This window comes from Phascolarctos cinereus, unplaced genomic scaffold, assembly GCF_003287225.1.
Source record: "Phascolarctos cinereus isolate Bilbo 61053 unplaced genomic scaffold, phaCin_HiC Scaffold_4;HRSCAF=312, whole genome shotgun sequence".
Lineage (NCBI taxonomy): Eukaryota > Metazoa > Chordata > Mammalia > Diprotodontia > Phascolarctidae > Phascolarctos > Phascolarctos cinereus.
In genome coordinates, this window is record NW_027555847.1 from 688,156,361 (window position 1) to 688,182,971 (window position 26,611).

At 40.6% G+C, this 26,611-nt stretch overlaps 1 protein-coding gene across 1 annotated transcript in view; it reads right to left on the reverse strand.

Annotated features, from left to right (window-relative positions):
- The window catches only part of ADGRD1 (adhesion G protein-coupled receptor D1), a 458,528-nt gene that overhangs the window by 358,679 nt on the left and 73,238 nt on the right, over window positions 1-26,611 (reverse strand). The window contains 1 exon segment of the mRNA XM_021004341.2: window positions 23,853-23,994. Coding sequence (XP_020860000.1) covers window positions 23,853-23,994 — 142 coding nt within the window.

Consider the following 26,611-nt stretch of genomic DNA (forward strand, 5'->3'; position numbering starts at 1 on the left):
TCCAGGACTAGCATTCTATTTGCTATGTCACCTAGCTGCCCGTATATATGTATATACATATAGGCACATATATATATATATGTATGTATGTATGTATGTTATATGTATATATATGTTGTATGTATGTATATGTGTGTGTATACATACATGCATGTTTGTGTGTGTATACTTCTTATCTCTCTAGCTCAGTGCCTAGCAAATGGTGTTATTGTTGTTATTCAGTAGTATCTGACTCTTCATGACCCCATGGACCATAACACATCAATATTGTCCATGGAGTTCCTTTGTCTAAGATTCTGCAGTGATTTGCCATTTCCCTCTCCAGTGGATTGAGGAAACAAAGGTTAAGTGACCTGACCAGAGTCACAGCTAGTAAGTGTCTGAGGCTGGATTTGAACTCACGTTGTCCTGACTCCAGGCTTAGCACTCTATCCATTGAGCTACCCAGCTACCTCAAAAAAAATGAGCATAGTAAACAGTAGGTGCTTAGTAAATGCTTGTCACTTAATTGTTTCCTCAGTGACTGGGTTCCTGAACACCACCCTTTCCCATGACTCTGATACCCTTTGTTAGGCTTCCCAGAATGACTTCCTGGATGCCTAGATCCTGTCCGGCTGCTTGTCATAGTGACCTCTGTGCATTCCCCTCCTAGGACAAACATACTGGATGTTAGATTGACTTGAGACCTTTCTATCCACGCTTCTCACTTTTTACCTTTCCCCTCCTTTCTGAATGGAGCTTATAGTCTTGAACCTGCCTAGGCTCACATTGCTTGAGCTAACCATTGACCTTCCCCTGCTCCTTCAAATTGTCTTGAACTACCGGTCTCCAGCTTCTCTGAATGGGCCTATCTTGTCATTGACTCAGCTCAGGTAATGACCTACTGTGGGGAGAAAGGGAGTGAGGCCAGGCTGAAAACACACACACGTACATATGTGTCTATACATTGTCATTGTCAGCAAGCTTTTCCCCACATTTTCTAATTCCTATACTCCCAATTGGGGTGTGTTCAGCACTTGACTAATGGTCCTACAAAACATTTGAGGTGTGTGTGGGATAGCAGTATGTGAACAGGAGAGTCTGAAAGAAGGTTCTGAGATTATCTATGAATTTAAGGAATTTGTGGCATGTGCCAAATTTATCTCTCTTTACTCCCTAACACTCCCCTCTTTTACTCAAGCCAATTTCATAGAGTCATAGATTTAGATGAAAACTAAAGAAACCTAGAGACCATCCAATCCACTTTCATCATTTTACAGAGGTGGAAACTTAGGCCCAAAAAGTTGAAGTAATTTGCCCAAAACCACAGAAATAGTAAATGGAAGAATCAAGATTTGAACCCAGGCCCTCTAGTTCCAAATACCTCCTGCTCTCCACTTCCCCCTTCTCTTTTCTACTTCCCCATCATCCCTATTCCTTCCTCCCAGCTTCCATACAGGGAAAACAAACATATACACAGAAAAAACAAAAGAAAAAAAAACCTCCATCCATTTACCTATTGTTCAAGGCTTAACTCATGTCTGACTTTCTCAGTTAAGCCTCATTGCCCCACACTGATTTCTACCTTCCTGGAGTTTGTATTTCTCTTCTGTACTTTTCTTTCTTTCATATCTGTTGTTGTCTTCCTAGAATATGATGATTTTTCTTTTTAAAGATCCAAGAAAATATCTCCTGTTTATTGAGTGGGTCTTCTGTGAAAGATTTTTTGAAAGGCATAGTCAAAAATAGCACATGCTGAAAAAAGCATATAGAGGTTGAGATCTATAGCAGGGAGTGGAAAATGATGATATCTGGCATACAGCTGAGAAAGAAAAAGATGGAAACAGAGACAGACAGAGAGAGAAAGAGGAGAGGAGGGGAGAGGAGAGAAAAAGACAGAGAAGGAGAGGGTGGGATGGAGAGAAGAGAGAGAAAGATATTAGATACAGAGTTAGAAAAGTTGATGGATAGAGATAGATGATGTATAGAGATACAGGTAGATAGATGGATGGATGGAGAGAGAGAGAGAGAGAGAGAGAGAGAGAGAGAGAGAGAGAGAGAGAGAGAGAGAGCATTTATTAAGTGATAGGCACTGTGTTAAGCACTGGGGGATACACTTTCAAACAAGCAAGACAGTCACTCTCCTTAAGGATCTTGACATTCTAATGGGGAAGATACATAAAAGGAGAAGTAGAATGTCAAGTGAGGAATGCTGCATGCAGTGGCACAGTTCAGAAATGGTGGCCAGAAGTACCATCCCTGTCCCCTTGACCTTCTAGCTCCCTTTTATGTGTCTTCCCCATTCAAATGTAAGCTCATTGAGGAAAGGGTCCATCTTGCCTTGCTTGTTTGAAAATATGTCCCCAGGGCCTATCACATAGTAAGTGTTTAATAAATGTTCAATCTATCTCTGTATCTGTCTATCTAATCTATATGTCCATCATCTATCTATGTATCTGTCAGCATATCTCTATCTATCCATTTATCTTTTTCTATCCATTTATCTCTTTCTATCCATCCATTTCTCTATCTATCCATTTATCTCTATCTTTCTATCTATCCATTTCTCTATCTTTCCACCTAACCATTTATCTCTATCTTTCTATTCATTCATTTCTCTAGCTTTCTATCCATTTATCTCTATCTATCTAATCTGTCTATCCATTTGTCTCTATCTTTTTATCTATCAATCAATTGATTTATTGATCTATTGATTGACAAAAGCTCACCTATCAGAGACAAGGTAGTTCCATTGCTGGGGAAGAGGGTGGTGAGGGATGAAAGGAAGGTGATATGAAGATGTTGCCCAAAGCTCAGGAATCCTGACTTGGAAATGATGGCCAGGAAGAGCACTTTAAGATTTCCCAAGCACTACACAGTAACTTTTTTGATCCTGACAATAGCCCAGTGAAACAACTCTTGTCCCCATCTTACAGTTAAGGAAACTGAGGTTCAGAGAGGTTAAATGACTTTCCCCTGGTGATGCAGCTAGTAAGCGGTAGAGGGGGAATCCACACCCAAGTCTCTCTCAACTGTAAGTCCACAACACTTTCACTAGACCATGATCCCTGCAAGTGTCGAAGTAGTGGAGTGTAATGTTTTGTACAATCCCTTCCCCCTGTGCCTAGAATGGAGCACAGACATTCAACAAAGACTTGATCACATGAATATCAGCCCAAGGTAGTGGACAAGGCACCAAGCTTGGGGTCAGGAAGACCTTGGTTCAAAATCCTCCACAGACAAACAGCATTGCTAGTACTAGCGACGGCTCTTGAGTCAGGGCACTTATGTCCCTTCCAATGAGAAGTGGGTTTAAATCCCATTTAAATCCCCTATCACCCGTGTGATATTAGCCATTTAAAACCTCTGGGCATCAGTTTCCTTATCTGTTCAATGAAGGATTGGATGGATTCTAATATCTCTTATAGCTCTAAATCAATTAGCCTATGAGCACGTTTTCCGTAGAAGTTAGATGGATAAGGGAATAGTGTTGGCATCAAGAAGACACAGACAGTAGTGTGCTGGTAAATGTTTAACAACCAGATTCTCCCCTCCCCCCAAAAAAAGGTATGCCTGACATACTTTTTAAGTATAATTTGCACTGTTAACATTTTCTCAATTACTTCCTTAAATTAAGACAATCAACAAAGCAACATGTTAAGCCCAGATTTGTAGCATTTGCTGATTTCCAAAGTGTAAATATTCACACAGAACATTTTACAATTGACACTTATCAGTCTTTACAACTTGGCTCCAGCACTCACTGAGAAGACCTGGGTTGGAATCCTGACTCAGAGTCTGGCTCTACGAGCCTAGATAAATTATTTTACCTCTCTCAGCCTCAGTCTCCTCATCTGTAAAATAGGGATAATGATAGCACTTATCTTATAATGTTGCTGTGAAGATAGAATAAGATAATGTATGTAAAACACTGTGTAAACATTAGCTATTATTATTATTATTATTATTACTATTATTTAACTAGAAATTTCTCTCTTGCTTTTGACTGACTTCATTCAGTGATCATTTTATTGTCCAGGGGCCAAATTCTGTTGTTAGCTGCTTGTGCCCAGATCTAAGCCAAATTCAGACACATTTCCTAAGGCCTCCAGTTTGCAGATAATGCCATTTTTTCTCTCCTGCTCAGCAAACAGGACACCGTATGGTACCCAATGAGGCAAAGCCCTCTGTGTTCCAGTTGGCAGCAAGATATGCCCACCATGTGAGCACACAGCTTTGGGCCTGGCCTGTGAGCTTTCCAAGCTTGAGTTTAGGGGCCATCTTAGAAAAAGGCCAAAGAAAAGAAACTGCGAGCCTCTTCCATTTTTCAGGATACCCAGACAGAAAGAGCACGAGGAATTTCTCAGGGAGCCATACTGTGAGATATCCCGGAGACCCTCATTTGTAAATCACGTAACATGAAGTGTTCTCCGTCTGGTAAGCGGAACCTAATTATTTAGGGATGGAGAAGGGCAAATCACCTAAGGAGAGAACCTCAAACCTGTCAAAAAAAAATCCTAGCTAACTGTATCTCATGCTTCTTCTTTTTCTTGCCTTAATGTAATTTCTCAGCCTTATCTCTGACTACTACTCTCATGTACCTGAGACTCCAACCACAGTGAATTACTCACTATTCCTCAAATATGCCCTATATATGCCTTGCTGCCCCTATACCTTTTTTCATGTTTATCCCTCCACAACCGGAATATTCTCTCTTCTACTCCCTCTCTATCTCCTCCTGCCACATTCTATACATCCTTCAAGAATCAGTCTGAAGACCACCTTGTCCATGAAGCTTTCCCTGATTTCTCCACCTAGGTCGCCATAGTCCTAACTAAAAGTCATCTGTCCCTCCTATGGAGCCCTACAGCATTCTTTTTATGTCCTTTTCTGATGCCTATTATGTTCTGTTGTGTATTGTACTTCTTTATCATTATAATCCATCCCCCTTTCATTCTATCATGGAGTATTTATGTGATATTTTATACACACACACATATGTAATATATGTATATTACATATATGCATATGTGTATGTATATTATATACACATATATGTCTGTATGTGTAGATATATGCATACATATATATACATACATATGTATATGCAAGGCAATTTTTTGGAGGAAAGATACAAACAGCAAATGATAGAAAGAGACGAGATCCCACCCAACTCAATGCTGTCATCATAAATCCATGTCAGTTCCCCACATTCTGGACTACCTTCATCACCAGATGGTGAGTCTCTACTCTAATTGAATCACTCCAACACAATATATATATGACAACTGAGAGTGTACCTCTCAGAGCCACCCACTCATGGCCCTGCTGCCAAATGGTCAGCAACTCTGTCAGTAACAAAGAAAAAATGGAACCTTCTGTGCTCAGAGAGAGCCTTCCAAGTGCCTGATTCCTAAGATCTGACTAATAATAGCATTGGTTCTTTTCACTTTTCAAACAATTTCTCAACATGAAAATAATGACATCCAAAGATGTTGCTTCATCTCAAGAATGAAAGTTGGGGGGATGAAAAAGATTTACAGAAAACTTTAGGATGCCTGTTAGTGGTACCTTTTTAAAAATCATTATCTGCCTCCAAAAAAGGGGGAGGGAAGCAACTAGGTGGTGCAGTGGATAGAGCACTGGCTCTGGAGGCAGAAAGACCTGAGTTCAAATCTGGCCTCAAACGCTTACTATCTGTGTGACTCTGGAAAAGTCATTTAACCCTGCTTCCCTCCCCACACACACACACAAAAAATATCTCTTCATATTTTTTGATGGAATTTAGATAGACATTATCCTGGGGATAAGTTGCTATACTGCTATTATTCCATTATATTAAATATTCTGTGTACTATTGCACAATCTGAACTATTATTCTTCTCTACTTAGTATTCTATGGTCTATTAAGAGGCAGCTAATGTTCTATGGATTGTTGAGAGATGATGAAGTGGTTTGAGTGCTGGACCTGAAGGCAAGAAGATCTGAGTTCAAATCGAGCCTCTGCTGTAAGTGTCTGGGGTCAGATTTGGACTCAGCTCTTCCTGATTTCGGGCAGCTGAATGATGCAGTGGATAGAGCACTGAGCCTAGAAAAGTTCAAATCGTCTCTCAGACACTTGCTAGCTGTGTGACTCTGGTCAAGTCACTTAACCTCTGTCCGTCTGTTTCTTTGACTATAAAATGGGGATAATAAATAACACCTACCTCCCAGTATTGTCATGAGGATCAAATGAGATAACATTTGTAAAGTGCTTAGCCCAGCACCTAGGCGTCTAATAAATGCTTGTTTCCTTCCCCTTTCTCTATTGCATGGGTGGATAAGGTCAGTGGTTTTTGTAGTTATAGGGATACAAGCTCCTCCTCTGAAGGCTCACTGACAGCATCCTCTGGACAGCTCCAGGAGTACAGAGAATGATGAGGGTGATAGGCATTACTTCCTCCTATTTCTGCAGAATTTGGAGCTTCTTTACTATGTCGCAATATTTTTGTTCCATGTGGTTCGTGGATTAAAATTATTGGATAAGGTGATATCTACTAAAAGTGTTCTTGTTCAGTTTTTAATTGGCCAATGTTACTTCTGGACTTCTGTGGGCAACAGTTTGCCTGGCGATAATGGACTCAGTTCCAGCACAATTTGTTGCTTCAGTTCCCTAGGATGCTATGAGACTTGCATTTGTAGTGTGGGGGATTCATCATCTGCCAGTCCATGAAACAGTGAGTTTCTGGTGTATAATTCTAGACACCAGGTCATACCTTGATAGTTATTTGGTAGGTGCTAAATTTTTACAGCCTGCAGTGATGTGTTACATCATTTCTGACATTTTCTTGTAAAATTTGCTTTGAACAAAAAGTCTGGGCTCCTTAAGGATAACCCTTCTGAATTTCTGGTGGCAAGAACCTGGTCCTGAATTATCATCATAAATCTTTCCATTCCCCCAAACAAATCCATATTGCTGTTGTCATTATAGTATTAGGAGAACTTTGCTGCTACAATAATGTAAACGAAAAGAATGCTAAATGGAAACTAAATGGAATGTACTTGTAATGACCTATCTTGGTCCTGAAAAAAAAAGAAGAAACATACTTTCCTCGTATCAGTGGACAGGTGGGGAACTATGCAGAATGCTGCCAGAAATGATTATGTATTTCAATTGATTTTGTTTATCTGCTTTTCTTTTATTGCAAAGATGGGTTCAACCAAAGCAATGGGGCTAGTGTTAGAGGAAATTACTGTGAACAGAAAGCATCGCTAAAATATATTTGGTTGTTCATCCTTCGTTTTTCAAAGACATCATTAGAGTGATGTCTTGACTTACCCATGAATTGGATTTTAAGACAAAAAACAAGGAAGCTATTTCAACTGAAAGCAACTACTACAACTTCTCCATTTCTCTTTCACTTTCAGAGAAGGAAGCCCTTCCACAATGCAGGGTTAGGGAGGCGGTGCCCTTTCCCCAATCTGGAAAATCCACTTAAAAATTTTTGGCCCTCCTTTCATACCAGAGAAGTCTGACTTTCTTTCTTTATAACATGTTTACAGTACCTTATTGTAAAATTTGGGTTAAGTATTTGGTCATGGGCTCTGTGTCATCTGCAGCTTCCACAAAACTCCCCAAAAATTCCCATTTAATTTCTTATGCCAACCAGCGATATATCAAAACCACAACGAAGAAAGTCGTAATGTGGAAGGGATAACTGTACTTTGTGGAGAGAAGAAGGGGAGTAAAGCATTCCAGAGAGTTTCATCTAGGGCTATGCTAATTTTCTTTGTGTCTATCCAATTTGAGTATACTTACTGGCAGAGTAAATGCTGGGGAATTTTAAAAACCATTACCTCCTACCTCTAAAACTGAACTTTCCCTTTTTGTTCTGGGGATATCCACTAACCCATGGCCAGGAAATGACCTGGAAGAAGAAGGGACAGGCTAATTTCCTAAATTAGGAACTTTTTTTCATGTTTGAGTGCAATTATAGGAGGAGATTTTAATTGTAACCAGAGACAAATATACTAGAAACTGCTTGAAACTAAAAGCCCTTGAAATGTGACATATTCTGTACCATCAAAAGGCTGTCTCAGTCAATTGAACTGGGGACCAGAAGTAAGACAGGGGTGTTGGGCCTTGGTTGGCAGCCAAGAAAGCTGCTGTGTGCATCATCTGATCACTGCAGCACTGAGATACTTTGCAGACTGGTTCCTCTCAGATATTGGTGCAGCTGGAAGGAGGTGCTGGGTTGGGTTTTATTTCTTTTGTGGGGATGGGGATCTTGTCTTGTAATGCAGAACAAAAAGAAAACAGGCAAATGGGGGAAAGAGCAGCCCTTGGGCATTCTTTTACCACTTGGAAACATTTTATTAGAGAAAATTATTTTAAAATTCTGAGTAAGTGGAGTGTGAAAATGACTGATCTGCTTTACCCTCCAGGAGGATATTTGATTTTTCAGAGAAGCCAGCTAGAAAGTGTATTGCAAAATGATGTTGTAGGATTCAGAGGAGCACTGGATTTGTGAAGTACTTCCTATGTATCAGGTATTGTACCAAGTTTGGGGTACTTTGTATGGTTCAGTTGTTTTCAGTCATGTCTGAGATTTTGTGACCCCCGTTTGGGGTTTTCTTGGCAAAGAAACTGGAATAGTTTGCCTTTTCCTTCTCCAATTCGTTTTACAGATGAGGAAACTGAGGCAAACAGAATTAAGCAACTTGACCAAGGTCACATAGCCATTAAGTGTCTGAGGCCAGATTTGAACTTAGGAAGATGAGTCTTCCTGACTCTAGGTTGGGCATCCTATCCACTGGCACCATCTAGCTGCCCACAAAGAAAGTAAAAATAGCCTCTCCTCTCAAGGAGCTCACATTCTAATGGGATGCATATAGTTATTTGCAAGTTGTCTATTTCATTAGAATGAAAGTTCCTTGAGGACAGGGTCTGTGTTTTTATCTTTTGTTGTATCCTCGGGACTTAGCACAGCGCCTAGCACATAGTATGCACTAATAAATGTTTGTTGGACTGACTGACTGAATGAAGATTGTGTGTGTGTGTGTGTGTGTGTGTGTGTGTGTGTGTGTGTGTGTGATTGGAAGGAGTCAGCCACTTTATTAGCTCAGTGATTTTGAGGAAGGCATATAACTTCTCTGGCCTTCAGTTTCCTCATCCATAGCTTAACATAATACCTGGCACACAGTAGGCACTTACACTTAGTAAATGCTTGTTCACAAACTAATTGCCCTCCAAGATGGGGAGATTAATTTTTGACCTGTTTACTACTCAAGGTTTCCATGAAACAATGCAAGCAAAAACATTCAGAGGTTACAAAGGACTTTCCCAGTATACTGTCTCCTGCTACCAATCGTTCAGAATAGAATCATCTGAAGAAAATAAAAGCGAAATTCAGCAATAAAATAAAGTCAGATTCCAAGAAAACACTATTTGAGTTTCCTGGATCCTTCATTTTCTCGAATTCACTTCGAGGTGATGAGCAGATTTGCCCCTAGAGCTACCAAGGCAAGGGATCTCCCTGCAATGAAGAAAGCATGCACAGTAACAGATTTGGTTTAATTTTATTCATTACAGGAAAGCTGCTTCTTGTAGGTTCTTACTTCTGAATTCAGTTAAGTGCATCGAGACTCCAAAACAGTATCCCCAGGGACTGGGAGACACATGAAGCTGGCCAGGAGATCTTCCTTTAAGGGAGTAAGAGGAGGATGGAGGCTGAGAAACGCCTAGGTCACGGAAGAATCTTTGTGATGCCCACCATCCCATGAAAGAATTAAGGACTTGACCCAGGGCCTAGACTCAGAAAAACTTTACATATCATTTAATCCATCTCTTCATTTTACTTTTCATTTTAGTTATTGTTCTCAGTACATATTCTGCATCGATTTTCCAGAACTCTGAAATTCTTTTCTCTGATCACAATGTCCTATCTTCCCATCCCATCTTCCTTCTCCTTCATGCCACCTAAATCTGTCTCCAAACTGGAGGCAGCTGGGTGGTACAGTGGATAGAGCCCTGGGCCTGAAGTCAGTAAGACCTAAATTCAGATTCCATATGAGATGCTTAATAGCTGTGTGACCATGGGCAAGTCTGTCTGCTTCAGTTTACCCAACCATAAAATGGAGTTTAAAATAGCACCTACCTCCCAGGTTGTCTTGGACAGCTAGCTGGCACAGTGGATAGAGTGCCATGCTTCAAGTCAAGAGGATCTGAGTTCAAATCTAGCCTCAGATCCAGCCATTGTCTGGGGCAACTAAGGGTAGAGAGGTGGCACAGTGGATAGAGCTCCAGGCCTGGAGTAGGGAAGACCTGAGTTCAAATCCAGCCTCAGACACTTACCAGCTATGTGACCCTAGGCAAGTCATTTAATCCCATTTATGTCACTTTCCTCATCTGTAAAATGTGGAGAAGGAAATGGCAAACCACTCCAGCTTCTTTGCCAAGCAAACCCCAAAATAGGGTCACAAAGAGTTGTTCACAACTGAAGGACCAAACAATAACCCAAGGTTGTCATGAGGATCAAATGAGATAATATTTATAAAGCCTTAGTACAGTGCCTGGCACATAGTAGATGCTTAATAAGTGCTTATTTCTTTCCCTTTAATTTCTTTTTCAATTGAAGAACTGGACTTCACAATCTCTTAGGAAACAAGAAATTTGGGGGAACATAAGGTCGTGAAACTAGAGCTGACTGGGAGGGATCGTAGAAAACATTTACCCCAACCCTCTCATTTTTTGCTCTTCTTTAGTTTAAATATTTCATTTTTTAATTAACAAACACCTATTTTCTCTCCCTCCCACCTCCTTCTTATTGAAAAAAAGAAGAAAGGCCTTGTGACAAATATTCATAGTGAAGCAAAACATATCTCTGCATTGTTGTACCAAAAATGTCTCTGTCCTTCACTTCTCTGTAAGAAGGTATATAGTAGGCCTCAGCATCAGTTGTTTGGAAATGAGACTGGTCATTACATCCAGCCACTACCCCCTCTTTTGCAGATGAGGAAACTGAGGTCAAGAAGTTTAAGTGATTTCTCTAAAAGGGAAAGGGAAGGGAACATTTACATAGCTCCTACTATGTTCCAGGCACTGTGCTAAGTAATTTTACAAATAGGATCTCATTTACTCCTCACAACAACTCCAGGAAGTAGGTGCTAATATTATCCCCATTTTACAGATGAGGAAACTGAGGCAAACAGGGGTAAGTGACTTGTCCAGGGACACATGGCTAGTAAGCATCTGGGGCAGGACTTGAACTCAGGACTTCCTGACTCCAGGCATGGTGCTCTATCCCTTCCTCCACCAGCTGCCTCTTGGTCACACAAGTAGTAAGGAGCCAAAGTGGGATTTGAACCCACGCCCTCTGACAGCAGAGTCAGTATTTTTTGGAAAATTCTTGAATGGGGTTAAGCAAAGGGTAAGCTTTCACATCTGGCTCTGCTATTTTTTGGATCTCAGAGTTTAAAAAAATATTAAGTGTGATGTTTGAATCACATCCGTTCTCTTCTCTCAGCACCCTGGGCCAGGCTCTCATTACCACCTGCCTGAGTGAGCAGAATGGCCTCCTCACAATCCCACCCAATTGCACTCTCACTGATTCTCAGAGGTCCCAGGGACCTCAGCAGCCATCTAACCCAACCTATTGGACAAATGGTCATCCAGTGTTCACCTGAAGACCTCCAGTGAGAGGGAATCCAATGTCTCCCCAAGCAACACACTCCACTTTTGAAGAGCTCTCACTCAGCCTCAGCCCATCCTTCATATCACTGCTGAAATAAAATAATCCTCCTCCTTCAGAGATCTAATTGTACCATTCATTTACTCAACAATCCTCAGGGGCTCACTATTGCAAAGACTCTTTCATAGTTTAGCACCTGACCACTCTATTCTCCTCCTCCTCCTCTTTCTTCTTCTTCTTCTTCTTCTTCTTCTTCTTCTTCTTCTTCTTCTTCTTCTTCTTCTTCTTCTTCTTTCTTCTTCTTCTTCTTCTCTTCTTCTTCTTCTTCTTCTTCTTCTCTCCTCCTCCTCCTCCTCCTCCTCCTCCTCCTCCTCCTCCTTGTCCTTCTTCTTCTTCTTCTTCTTCTTCTTCTTCTTCTTCTTCTTCTTCTTCTTCTTCTTCTTCTTCTTCTTCTTCCTAACAAGCCACAAATATTTCCCAAATTCCCTTTTTTCCAGCAATGGGTAGCTATTGAATATTTCAGAGCTGAGGTGTCAAGTACCTTGCCAGTACAGCTTAGGAAGATGAAAAGAGTCATAGATGAGTGGGAGGTGTGGGAGGTGATGCTTATACACAGGAATTACCCCCAAGCCACAGTGCTCTGGGCATACGGATTTAGGGATAATTCCAGATCTGTTTTCTATGAAGTTGATCTTTCTGGGTCTGACCCTGGCTCCATTTTGTGGCAGGGGTTTGTTGGATCTTCCTTATTGGAAACAGGTCCTTCAGCACTCAGGTCATTCTGAGTTTTTCTAGTATGGCTTGACTTCAGCTTTACTCCAGCTGTTCTGAACTAAGGAGAGAACTGGAGCTGGGGGAGCATGTTGTCATGCGAAAATACTAGTGTCAGGGGGCAGAAGAGACTTGGGTTCTAGCTCTAGCTCTGTCTCTATCTCATTGTGTGGTTTTAAGCAAATCACAGAACATCATTCTCTTTCCAGACCCAGTCCATATTACTTTCCTCAATAATTCAGCCGAAGTCATCCCTTGATCATATTTGGCCATCTCCCACCTCTTTGCCTTTGATCACACTGTTCCCAATGTCTGTGATGCCTTCCTCCTTTTTTTGGTCTACTAAGTTGATACTTACTATATATTTACATACTATAAATATAGTATTTATTTATTTAATATTTAAATTAATACATTAATTTAATATATTTATTATTATATAAATAATATTTATATAATAAATATAGATCTATTTATATTTAATATATTTATTAAATATATTTAATTTATTTGAAGAATTAGACTTCACAATCTCTTGGGAAACAAGGAATTTGGGGGAACATAAGGTCGTGAAACTAGAGCTGACTGGAAGGGATCATAGAAAACATTAACCTCAACTCTCTCATTTTTTGCTCTTCATTATTTTAAATATTTCATTTTTTAACTAACAAAAACCTATTTTCTCTCCCTCCCACCTCCTTCTTATCGAAAAAAAGAAGAAAGGCCTTGTGACAAATATTTATAGTGAAGCAAAACAAATCTCTGCATTGTCTATACCAAAAATATCTCTGTCCTTCACTTCCCTGTAAGAAGGTATGTAGCAGGCCTCATCATCAGTTGTTTGGAAATGAGACTGGTCATTACAACCAACCACTACCCCCTATTTTGCAGATGAGGAAACTGAGGTCAAGAAGTTTAAGTGATTTGTACTTCAGCTTTACTCCAGCTGTTCTGAAACAAGGAGAGAACTGGAGCTGGGGGAGCATGTTGTCATGAGAAAATACTAGTGCATATATTTAAATATATAAATATCTAAAATACATTTCAAGTGCTCCCTCCCCGATGAGGCCTCCTCACATAACCCTTGTCAGTAATAGAGTTCTCAGTAAGACCTCATGTAGCACTTTGCTTGAACCTCTTTAATTCTATTACTATAGTTTGGGGGGAGAAAAAAGAGAATTTCAGAACTGTGATTTCATGATTGCAGGGAACTTCCTTCATGAAACCATTCTTCACTAATGCAGATCAGAAACTTACCTATAACTTTGAGTCTGAGGCCCTGGAAGGCCAAGGGACTTGCCCATGGTCATACAGCCAGTATATCAAACAATGTGAGTTTGATGAGACCTCAACCCTTCCTCTAACATACCCAATAAGTGGTTGCCTAGAACCTGCTTGAAGACCTCCAAGATGGGAGCACCCGCCACCTTTCAAAGCAAAGCATTCCACTTCCAAACAGCTCCCATTACTGGGAAGATCATCAGGATGTTGACTGATTACTCTCTGTAACTTCTATCTGTTCCCCCTTGCTTGGTCATCTGGGGCCAAGCAGAATACAACAGCCTTATGATATTTAAAGACAACTATCCTGTCTCCCTTAAGTCTTCTCCAGCCTAAACTTCCTCAGTTCTTTTGATTGCTTCTCACATGTCATGAATTCAAAGACTTTCACCGACTAGGGCACTCTCCTCTGGACACTGTCCAGCTTACTCACACTCTTCTTAAACTGTGTGGTTCAGAACTGAACACAATACTCTAGACAAGGCCTAATCAGAACAATCAATACACATTTATTAAGGGCCTACCATATGTGAAGTGTTCTGAGCAAATTATAGGACTTGAACCCAGGGTTCCTGACTCTTTCTACTCAAAGTCATTTTTCATTCCTGTCTGACTCTTCATGACCCCATTTGAGGTTTTCTTGGCAAAGATACTGGAATGGTTTGCCACTTCCTTCTCCAGCTCATTTTACAGATGAGGAAACTGAGGAAAACAGGATCAAGTGACTTGCCCAGGGTCACATAGCTAGCAAATGTTTGAGGTCAGATTGAAGTGGAGTCTTCCTACCTCCAAGCTCAGAGCTCTATCCACTTTGACATGTAGCTGCCTGCTATTCACTATACCACACTATCTCTCTTTTATGTACATATGTGTTTGTGCCTTATTCTCTTGCTAGATTATGAACCCCATAAAAGCAGGGACTGTGTCTTATCTGAACTCCATGCCTCCCTCAACCCCCAGCAGAGTTCTCTGTATGAGACAGGCACTGGATAATATTTGCCAAATGTCTGCTTAATTGCTGACACATAGAATCTTTATTCTCAGTTTGGACTGTTCTGACGAACTCTGCACATAGAGATCTTCAAGGCCAGGCTCCACCCAAAGCAAACTCATAATCTGTCCAGCAGCCCCCCTCTCCCTCCCTACGCCTCCTTGTGTCCCACCCACTAAATCACATTGAATCTGTAATAAGGAATTTTAGTTCAAAGCCAAAAGGCAAACCCATGAATGCAGTTGAACTGATCTCATTCTTTGCTGGTGTTGGCTTTGTCCTTTTTATTTTCAAGTAACTGACCTAGATTAGTTTCCAAAATGATGATATGTATGAGGTTTCTCTGTTTTTAATAGTCTAAAGACTGTGGGTAGTTAGTATATACAATAATATAAAAGGAGGCTGAGATTGATGGCACACTGGAGTTGGAGTCAGAAAGACCTGAGTTGGAATCTTGCCTTGGATATTTCGTAGCTGTATGACTCTAGAAAGTCATTCAGCCTCAGTTTCCTCATCTGTAAAATGGGAGTTGTGCCAAATAGCCTCTAGGGCCCATTCTAGCTCTAAATATATGATCCTATACATATGCGAGTAGGAAGGAAAGACAGAGGATTGGGTGAGCTTGTGATTGAAATAATTTTCTCCTGGGATTCAATGCGGAGGTATCCCTTTTGGAAGGTGGTCTGATTCACAGACTCCTGAAATGCCCCCACAGGGTGGAGTCCATAATTGATCTTTGCCACATTTCAGAAATAGGGCCAAGGTTCTGAGTAGATTATATGAGTTTTCAGATATTTCAAGACACCCTGGGGAGGAAAAAGAGCCCTACCCCACCATTAGCCTATGACAGCCCTGGAAATCCCACCATTAGAGATTTGTTCCTTTGGCTAAAAGCCAAAGAGTCCCCAAGGTTAAATTAGATATTGTCTGGACTTGTGTACTAATCTTTTATTAGCCATTAAAAACTTAATTGCATAAGTTTTATCAGAGGAATATGGATTTAGAGAATCAGTAGAATGTAAGGTTTTAGAGGGTAAGGATTTCTTCTTTTTATTTCCTGTATCTCCAGCACACAGTAGGCACTCGAGATGGCAGAGTCATAGCTACAGCAATGGGAGGGACCTTAGAGGTCATCTAGGCCAAGGACTCATTTTGCAGATAAGGAATCTGTGGCCCAAGGAAGCTAAGGGACTATACCAAGAGCTCAGGTATAGATAGCATGCTTGGAGGTGAAATTTTAACCCAAGTGCTTAGACACCAGAGTCAATGTTCTTTTCAACGAACTACATTGCTTCCCTGATGCTTGTTGAATTGCACATTAAAAGAACTTGGGGGGGGGGGCAATCAAGCCAGTCTCCTCATTTTTTTTCAGAATTATTTTAGAACAAAGGGCAGCTAGGGGGTTCAGTGGATGAAGTGCAGGCCCTGGAATCAGGAAGACCCAAGTTCAAATCCAGCCTCAGACACTTAATAGCTGTGTGACCCTGGGCAAGTCACTTAACCTTGATTGTGCAAAGTCTTGCAAAAGACCCAGGTGTAAATAGCAAAGGTAAAGTCTGAGCCCCAGGAGCCAACACTTTCTCCCTTACTCCACATTGTCTTTCCATGGAGCTGTTTTCCTACTAATCCTTAACTTGGGAGAAGAGTGTTGAAGGACTCAGAGTAACTTCTGGTCATAGGAAAAATTCAAGGGAAATGCCAGGCTGAGGGGCCAGCATGGAGGAAGAGGCCAATGATATGCTCCATGTATTTTGCAACTTCTCCATGGCCCAGCCTTCCTCAGGGGTCTGCCACCTTCTCTTGGGGAGGCAGGAGGGGGTCATGAAAAGAACAGGGAATCTGGAGCCAGAAGAACTACATTCAAATCCTGGGTTGGTCACTTAGCAGCTATGGGAGCTTCAGCAGCTATGGGACTCCCCTTTGGAGTCAAGCTCAGACCACTTGGGATCATGCCATGGCTCCCCAAGGGGCCGCCACCCCAATTTTGTAGACCGATCAAGTAGAAGAGAGGCCACCAGTCTATGGAGATGGTAATAGTGATGTGAATATATTTGTGAAATCATTGAAAATACAACTAGAAACAACTTTTCCACCTAGGAAGTCTGGCCTGTTTCCAAGATGGTGCCTCTCATCCATAGAAGCCAATTTCTAAGACATCCAGCCCTCCATGGGACCCACTGGGCACTTAATCTTTGGATGCTCTTGCTGAGATGATGTTGGCTCAGTGAAGTTTGCATTGCTAGTCCTATGGCTCTGCTCCCTGGAAGAATGAACCCTCTCCTCTTTTTGCACAATCTACAGTTACAGTTCCTCCACATTCCTCTTGACATCTGCTGTGATTTACAGGGTCCTTTCCCATCCCTCCTTACCAGATGTGCTTAGCAAAGGCAGCATCATGTGATGAGAACCCAGGCTGAGTGTATTCACAGCTCCACTTGCCAAATGGCCATGTCTCCATCAGACAGAACAGACATTCGGCCAAATTCGTGAGAATCTTGAGGCCTTCATGGAAATTACAGAATCATAGATCTAGAGCTGGGCATGACCTCAAAGGCCATCTAGTCCAATCCCCTTATTTTGAAAATAAGTAAACTGAGGCTCACTTAACATGCCTCCCTGCTACCCGTTCCACTGTACCACATTCAAGAAGGTCACATTCACTCTTACCCAATGTGTTCCCTTCTGATGTCACAGGTCAGATTATCATGGTTAAGCCTTGTCTACATGTTGTCTCATGCTATCTGCTTACATCGCTAACAGCTCTTTCCCCCACCCACTCCCATTCATAGAACCATAGCCTCTCAAAGTTAGAGGGAACCTCTGGGGCCATCTTTATGAACCATACCTGGGCATGAATCCCCTCTATTATATATTTGGCATGTGTTTGTCTAGCCTTGTTGACAATCTCTAACAAGGGGAATGCCACTATCCCCTTGAGGCAGCCCATTTAGCTTTCGGATAGCTCTAGTGTTGGCACAGCTAGGTGGTGCAATGGATAGAGTGCTGGGTCTGGAATCTGGAAGAACTGAGTTCAAATCCAGCCTTTGTTCCTAGCTGTGTGGCCCCAGGCAAGTCACTTAACCCTGTTGGCCTCAGTTTCCTCATCTGTAAAATGACCTGGAAAAGGAAATGGCAAACCACTCTAGTCTCTTTGCCAAGAAAACCCCAAATGCGGTCACAAAGAGTCAGACACGACTGAACAACAACAAAAGTTGTTAGGAAGTTTTTCCTGACATGAGTCAAAAATCTGCCTCTCTAAAAATTCTCCCCAGTGCTTCTAGTTCTACCCACTAGAGCCAAGTGAAACAAATATAATCCCTCTTCTCCACAATGGCCCTTAAGATACTTGAAAACAAATGTGATTCCCCTTCCTCAAGTCTTCTCTGATCTAGGGTTACCACCTAGGTTCCTTCAACCAAGCCTCATACTGCCTACCTTGTGGTTCCTTAGGCAAGACCTTCCATCTGCTAACTCCTGCATGGCCCTTGGCCATCCTCCATACTGGAACGCTCTCCCTCCTCATCTCCATCCCCTGCCTTCTCCGGCTTCCTTTAAGTCCCATCCAAAATCCCACCTCTTACAGGAGACCCTTCTTGATTTTCCTTAATGCTACTGCCATCCCTCTATTAATTATTTCCAATCTATCCCAAAGTCCTGTATGCAATTGTTTGCATTTTGTTCCCCCTCTTTAGACTGTGAGCTCCAGGGAGCAAAGACTGGTTCTTTGTCTTTTTTTGTAAACCCAGCACTTAGCCCAGCACTTGTCTCTTAGTAGGTGTTTAATAAATGCACGTTAGTTGACTGACTCACATGGCAGGATTCCTTTGCTTATATTCAATTAGGTTCTATTAAATTTCAACAAGCACATCTCCTAAGCATCTATGTAAAAGGTACCGTAACAGGCATCAGGGACAGAGATACAAATACAAGTACAACACAGCCCCTGCCCTAGCAAAGTGCCTCTCAAATGATAGGGCTTAGTAATTCCTGCTTGATAGATTGGGCATCCTGGACCCACTGATTCTCAAGCCCATTTTCTACCAAGGGGATTCAGTAAGGACGTAGGTAAATGAAAACTGCGTGAAATGTGCTCAAATTACTTTTGTTGTAGCTGGTAGAATACTTAACACTGGGTGAATCCTGTAGAACATAGAGAACTGATCAAGGCTTCAAGGGGTATCAGAAGGTAGAGAGGAGGAGGAAGGACATTCCGGGCACGGGGGACACATGTGAAAGTTACAGAGGTGGGAGATCGAATGTCATACACCTCAAGCAGGCCAATTTGGCTAGAATTGGGAGAGTGGGAGGGAGGTAATGGGAAATCAGACTGATTTCCCATTTCACATTTCTGAAATACTCAAACCATCGCCAATGCCTTAGTGTTAAGCCAAAAGCAGAGCTGTCTTTGCTCTGTCTGAAACTCCATATGGTGGTCATTTTTAGATTGTGTTAACTCATCTCTCCAGGGCTCCCGAGCTCTCCCACCCCTAGATGATACACTTGATGTCAGCAGGTTTCTGTGAATTCTGTGCACTCTCCACTGCTTTCCCATTCTTCTTTATGGTGTTAAAAAAAAATTGGATTCCAGTGAATTGCCTGGATTCCTAGGTCCTGCTCTGTGCTCCATCTTTCCATCAGGCGATTATTATTCTCCCTTCCCATCCCAGTGATCATAGCTGAGGCTGAACATCGGTGGGAAATGGGTTTCCCTCATCAGAGGCTGGGGCAAGCAGCTATTTTCTTCTCTTGACTAGGCTATGTTCAACCTCAAAATCCCCAGGGGAAGGTTTCCACTGCCTTTAAAAAAAGAGCCCCTCCCTCCTTTTATATACTCTAGATTACAGGCTTGCAATGTTTGAATTCTGTTCTATAATTTCCTTAAGAGCCACTAAAAATGCCCAACTTTGTGCTCTGACAAACTTTTCCAAGGACGGCCCTCTGCCACAAGGAAGGCTTTTTTGCTTCCCTCTAAGCAATTCTGACATTTCAAGGGATTTCACACTCCCAGAGGCTGAGCAATTCAATGCAATCCAGTATTAGTAAATTAATCATTTTGTATTAATTAATAAAAATAGTAACTATTAAGCACCTACTATGTGCTAGGGAAACAAAACCCATGCCTGCTCTAAGCCAAATTATTAACCTGTTAATTGTCAGAAATAACAAATTCCCACAGCCCTCTGTCAAGCAAGAGGAATCCTTCAGTTCAGAGGCAATGCTTCCAAACAGCATTCCAATGAAAAAGCTGTAATGGCTGCATTTTACCTTTTATAGTTTCCTCACCTGTTTTACATCCTTTCAAAATTATCAAGAATAGTTGGGCTTACTCCTATTTCTTTGGCTTCTATTCTGAATTACAGATTTAGAGCTAAAAGGGACCTTAGATATCAGCTATCTAACCCTTCATGTTACAGAGGAGGAAACATGAGGGGCCCAGAGGGGTGACTTGCACAAGACTTCCCAGAAAGCAAGTGGCAGACTGGGATTTGAGCCCTTGTCCTCTGATGAAATCCCATGCTTTCCCTATGACTCCAGGATAAGACTGCATAATTATAATGTCCCAGAGAAAAGTTGAGAAAATACTTCCTTTGTCTTAAGAGGTGGTGGACTACGGATATGGAATATTGCCTTTACTGATAAATATGGTCATTGTGTTGGTTGATTTTGTTAAGTTGTATAGTTCTCTTTTTTCAATTTTATTACAGAGCATGGTTCACTGGATCAGAGAAGGGAAATGACATCTTCAAAAATGAATGTGATGTAAAAAGAAAACGTATAAATAAAAAGAAGATTTTTTTTTTAAAAAGACTCTGCCTGAAACTCCATATGGCGGGCTTAGCCATAGGGCTTAGTATAAACATTTCATTAATCAATAAACATTAAGCACCTGCTACGTGGCAGGAACTCTACTAAGCACTGGGGATAAAGAAGGAGACAAAAGACAGTCTCTACCTATGATGAGCTTACAATCCAAATTTCTAACAGGTAAAACAAAGTGAGTGGCCCTCAATTGGGGAATGCCTGGACAGGCTGTGGCATATGAATAGGGTGAGATATAATGATGTTGTTAGAAAGGATGACTATGAGGAATTCAAAGAAACATGGGAAGACTTTTATGAACAGACACTGAGAGAAATAGAGAGAAGTAGAGAAAATGACATACAATGACTGCAAGCATGTAAGCGAAAAGAATGCTAAGGATGCTGAACTCCGAGTAACCAGCATGACCAGTTTTGGAATTAAAGCCCACATAATGAAACACGGCACTCTCTTGAGGAGAGTTGGAGCCCCATAGGGCAGAATATTGCCAACAATGCCATCCATGTTTGTTGTATTGGTTTTTGTTTAAGTATTCATCTCAAAGTGAGATGTATTTATCATTCTTTTTAGTGAACAGTTCAGATTGAATGCTAAATAAAGTAATAATAACTAACATTTTTATACAGTGCTTTAGGATTTTCAAAGCACTATATAAATATGATCTCATTGGATCTTCTCAACAACCTTGGGAAATGGGTTCTATTAGGATTCCCATTTTACAGATGAGGAAACAAAGGTGAATAGAAGTTAAGTGACTTACCCAGGGTCACACAGCTAATAAGAGTCTGAAGCAGGATTCTAACTCAGGTCTTCCTGACTCCAAAGCCAGAAATCTATCTACTTTGCTAACACACTGCCAAATTCTATGCTTCTTTTGTTAGAAGGGCATGTTCAAGCATTGAGTAGAGGTGGGAGAAATTGTCTAGAGGTAACTGATGCAAGAACAGATAGCATCAATAAACTTTGTGGTTTTTTTGAAAAAATAAAACAATCTTAGGCAATCATTTATCAAAAAATAAGCATTTATTCTGCATGTACTCTGTGCCAGGCTTAGCCATGCTAACATGTTATTTTTTATCAAATACAAATACATGCATGCACACACACACACATACACACACACACACACATGCACCATTCTATGACATTACCAAGTAAGGTAGTAAGAAACTCTATTTTTAATGAAAATATGAAGAACAAGAGTCACAAAACTATTGAACATGAATACTGCAAAAATTGTAAAGAGCAAGTTTGGTCCCAAAGAAGAAATAGGAGATGACACATAGGGGAAGATCTACAGATATGAAATATTTCAGAGAATATCAGATTTTTTTTCAATGTATTATTCAGTTTTGCTTAATTTTTTTCTGTTTAAAAAATTCTCTTCAGAGAATGGATAAAGAGAAGGATGGAAAGGTAGATGCAGAGGCCAGATATATCAATAAAATCTATTTTTAAAAAAGATTAGTTCTCCACATACGTATACAACCAATACCATGGTCTTACTCACTCCCTGAGAGGTCATGAACAGACCTGAATGCATCACACGGCACTGCAGCAAATCGTTTATCACTCAAACATTCCTAAACATGGAAATGTATAATTCTAGTTGTTGATTTCTGTTCTTTCCAGCCAAAACAAATTGCTTTACCTTGCCAGAGGCAATAAGACAAGATAATTAAGAATCAAACAGTGTTATCTTCCCAAAGGTCCATTCACGATCACTTCAAGTAACATTTACGGCAGCAGCATGATCATAGTAGGCAGCCTTGCTCTTTTCACAAAGGTTTTTCTGCTCAATGGTAAAACCCTGTGCCCAGACCAATGGCCACCACAAACTGAGCATCACTTTACTTGAGGGCAAAGATAAAGCTATTCAGATGTGGCTGCTAATAACAAGATGGTGCTTATTTTTGCCAGCCCCAATATCATCCTAGAAACTCTCCCCGTTTTCCCACAGAGAACTGGGATGTTCTAAAATGCAAGAACAAATCAGAGTCACAGCATGGTAGACATTGCAAAAACAAATGAAAAGGTATTATTTGCAGGTGTTGCAAAAACAAACCAAATTATAGTAACATGATGGGAGTCCCAAAAATGTGCCAAATGGGAAACTAGTATTTCAGGTGTGGCAAAAATAGTCAAAGTGGTTGTGACGGGAAGGGTATCACAAAAAAAAAAAAAGGGTTTGGCATCACAAAAATAAACAGGATGATAAGATGGTAGGCAGTGCTGAAATAAACCCAAGGACTCAGTATTGTGGGTATTGCCAAAACAAACTAAAAGGTATTAACATTTCATGGGTTATAAAAACCAATGTTTAGTAACATGATGAGCCTCCCAAGAACAAACCAATATATTAATATCATGGGCATCATAAAAGCAAGCCAAATTGCAACAATATGGTAAACATTGCAAAAACAAGCTTAAGGGTATTAATACTTCAGTCATCACAAAAAAGAAACTACAGGATAATAATATGGTAGGCATCCCCGAGACAACTCAAACACTGACAACTTGATGGGCATTGCAAAAATAAATCAAAGGATATTAATACTGCAGGCATTGCAAAAGGAAACCCAAGGCAACAACATTGCAGGCATTATAAAAACCAACCAAAGGGTATTAGCACTTCGGGAACTGCAGAAACAAACCAATCCTCAAAATAAACCACAGGGTGACAACATGGTGAATGTTATTTAAAAAAAAAATAACCAAATAGGATTAATACTTTGGGAATTATAAAAACAAACCAATCCTCAAAACAAACCCCCAAGCTAAAGGGTGACAACATGGTGGACATGTAAAAACTAACAAACAAACAAAACAAACAAAAAAAAACAACCAAAGGGCATTAATACTTCAGGAACTGCAAACACAAACCAATCCTCAAAACAAACCACAGGGTGACAACATGGCGGACATTGTAAAAAACCAACCAAACAGTATTAATACTTTGGGAATTATGAAAGCAAACCAATCCTCAAAACAAACCCCCAAGCTAAAGGATAACAACATGGTGAACATTGTTTAAAAAAAAATAACCAACAACCAAAGGGTATTAATACTTCTGGAATTGCAAAAACAAACTTATCCTCAAAACACACCACTGGTGACAACATGGTGGACATTATAAAAAAAAAAAAAACAGCCAAACGGTATTAATACTTCGGAAATTACAAAAACAAACCAAACTAAAGAGTGACAACATGGCAGATGTTAAAAAAAAAAAAAAGGGTATTAATACTTTGGAGAAGTGAAAAAAAAAAAAACCACAAACAAACCAATTCTCAAAACAAACCAAAAGGTGATAGCACAATGGATACTGTGATAAAACTCACCAGGGTATGTGTGAGCCGGATAGTGATCAGAGGTGATCCTGACAAGTTCTGGGACAACACTGGTGGTGGTTCTACCTTCAGAGAAATAAGGTAACTGGTAGCCAGTATCAAGTGCTTTTTGTAGTTGACTGCTTCAATGATCCTTGAAAGTAAATGGAAACAAATGGAAAAATCATTACAAACTGCCCAAAGGGAAGGAGTGAAAAAAGAAGCAGGTAGCTGGAAGCCACTTTGAGCTTTCACATTAGATTTCAGCTGCATCTAGGGAGCACCAGGGTAAGCTTAGGTGAGCTCCTTTCTCTCTGTGAACTTCAGGGTTCTCATCTATATAATAAAAAGGTTAAACTAAATGGTCCCTTTGATCTCTTCCAGCTGTAGACCTAAGATCGTGTGAATGACTTTATATTTTTTATACTGAGCTTTGCAATTTTCAAACAAAATGCATCTCCATCAAAGACTTAAATTCCTAAATGAATATGGAACGCAGGCTCATTGAGGGCAGGAACTAATTTTGTTGTATGCATAGCACCTATCTAGTATAGTCACTGAAACTAGCAGATTCTTGACAATCAATAAGTCTAATAGAATGTAAGCTTGTTGAGATCAAAAACTGTTTCTTTTCTTTTTCTTTTTCTTTCTTTCTTTCTTTTTTCTCTTTCTTCCTTTCTTTCTTTTTCTTTCTTTCTTTCTTTCTTTCTTCTTTCCTTGCTTTTTGTTTCTTCCTTCCTTTCTCTTTGTTTCTTCCTTTATTCCTTCCTTTCTTTCTCTCTTTTTGTCTTTGTAACTCCAGGGTCTGGCATAAATGGTAGGTACCTAATAAATGGGCAGCTGGGTAGCACAGTAGATAGAGCAGTGAGGCTGGAGTCAGGAAGACTTATCTTTCTGAGTTCAAAATCTAGCCTCAGACATTTACTTGCTGTGGGCAAGTCACTTTACCTTGTTTGCCTCAGTTTACTCATCTGTAAAATGAACTTGAGAAGGAAATAGCAAACCAATCCAGTATCTCTGGCAAGAAAACCCTAAATGGGGTCACAAAGAATCGGACACAACTGAAAAATAACTAAACGACAACAAAAACAAACTTAACAAATGCTTGATGATTGATTGAATGAATCAATCCAGTGTTTATTAAATATCTGCTATGTGGCAGCCACTGTGCTGGGCATTGGGAATACACAATTGAAACAGTCCTTGCCACCAATAATCTTATATTATATTGGAGTTATGTTTTATCTTCCTTATAAAAACAAATGTTTATTTAGTTGAATTAAATTGAATTAAACCACTAACCCAAAAGAAACTAAGCTTGATTAACATTAATCCTGACTCTATTGAGGGGAGGAGTAATTGTATTGATGGATAAGCTCCATTAACCACATGCACCTGAATGATAGTCAAATACCCACACTCTCAGTTGAATAAGATAGATGGCCCAATGGGTAGAGCACTGAACCTGGAGTCAGGAAGACCTGAATTCAATCAAGCCCACTTCTCAGACACTGAGCACTCTCATGCCCTGGGTTGTGTGAAGATCAAATGAGATAATACAGTGCCTGGGACATAGTAGGTGCTTTTTTGTTGTTCACTTGCTCAGTCACGTCCAACTCTTCCCAATCCTATTGGGGGTTTTCTTGGCAAAGACACTGGAGTGGTTTGCCATTTCCTCCTCCAGCTCATTTTACAGATGAGAAAACTGAGGCAAACAGGGTGAAGTGACTTACCCAAGGTCATACAGCTAATAAGTGTCTGAGGCCAAATTTGAACTCAGGAAGATGTGTCTTCCTGACTCCAAGTCTAGCACTCTATCCACTGCACCACCATTCTAGGTGCTTGATAAATGCTTCTTCTTTTCTTCAATTTAAAATTTGCAAAGCACTTAGTATGATAATAACAATAGCTAGCATTTATATAGCACTTGCCATATGCCAGGCATTGTTCTAAGCACTTTACAATTATGATCTCACTTGATCCCCACAACAGTCCTGGGAGGAAGTTTCTATTATTATCCCCACTTTATAGTTGAGAAAACCGAGAGATTAGATGATTTGCCCAGGGTCACCTGGTAGGATTTGAACTCAGATGTTCCTAACCCAAATCCCACATTCTGTCCACTGTGCCTGCCACCTAACTGCCTCCATTGCTATCTTTGGTTCGTCCAGCTCTCTTCCAGATGTATCATTGCCCTACATTCAGCCTCAAATTTTGTGTAAGAATATCACAGCAGATGTTATTAAGCCATTATCAGGATTTTCCCATCCCCTCTGCTTCATGGGTATTCAATCCCTGCTGACCCAAGCAGTATTGAAACACTCATCCCATGGTGTATCAGCTTCTACTTGCACATTTCCCAGTCATTTAATTGATATGGTGCTCTGTGTTTTCAGGCTGCATTGAACCATGGGAATCATACTGGATTTGGACTGAAATCTGGGATCAAATCTCATCTCTGCCACTTCTACCCATATGACCTTGGGTAAACTGCTTATAACCCCTGTGGGCATTCAGTTTTCTCACATAAAATGACAATATAGATTTGAGATTATGAATCCTTCCTCCTCGTTGGCAATCTGAGGTCCCCAGCACACACGCAGCTGATTGGTCTCCCAGGGTTCCATCTTCAAGGGAAAGAGATCACTCAGTGGTACTTTTTCCTGTGTCTCCTTCCCAGAAATGGTATAGCTCTGTCTCCCTAATCTAGGCATTTCCTGCATTTCTTCATTCTGACCTTTCTTAATCAGATTCAACGTATCTTTCTAGGT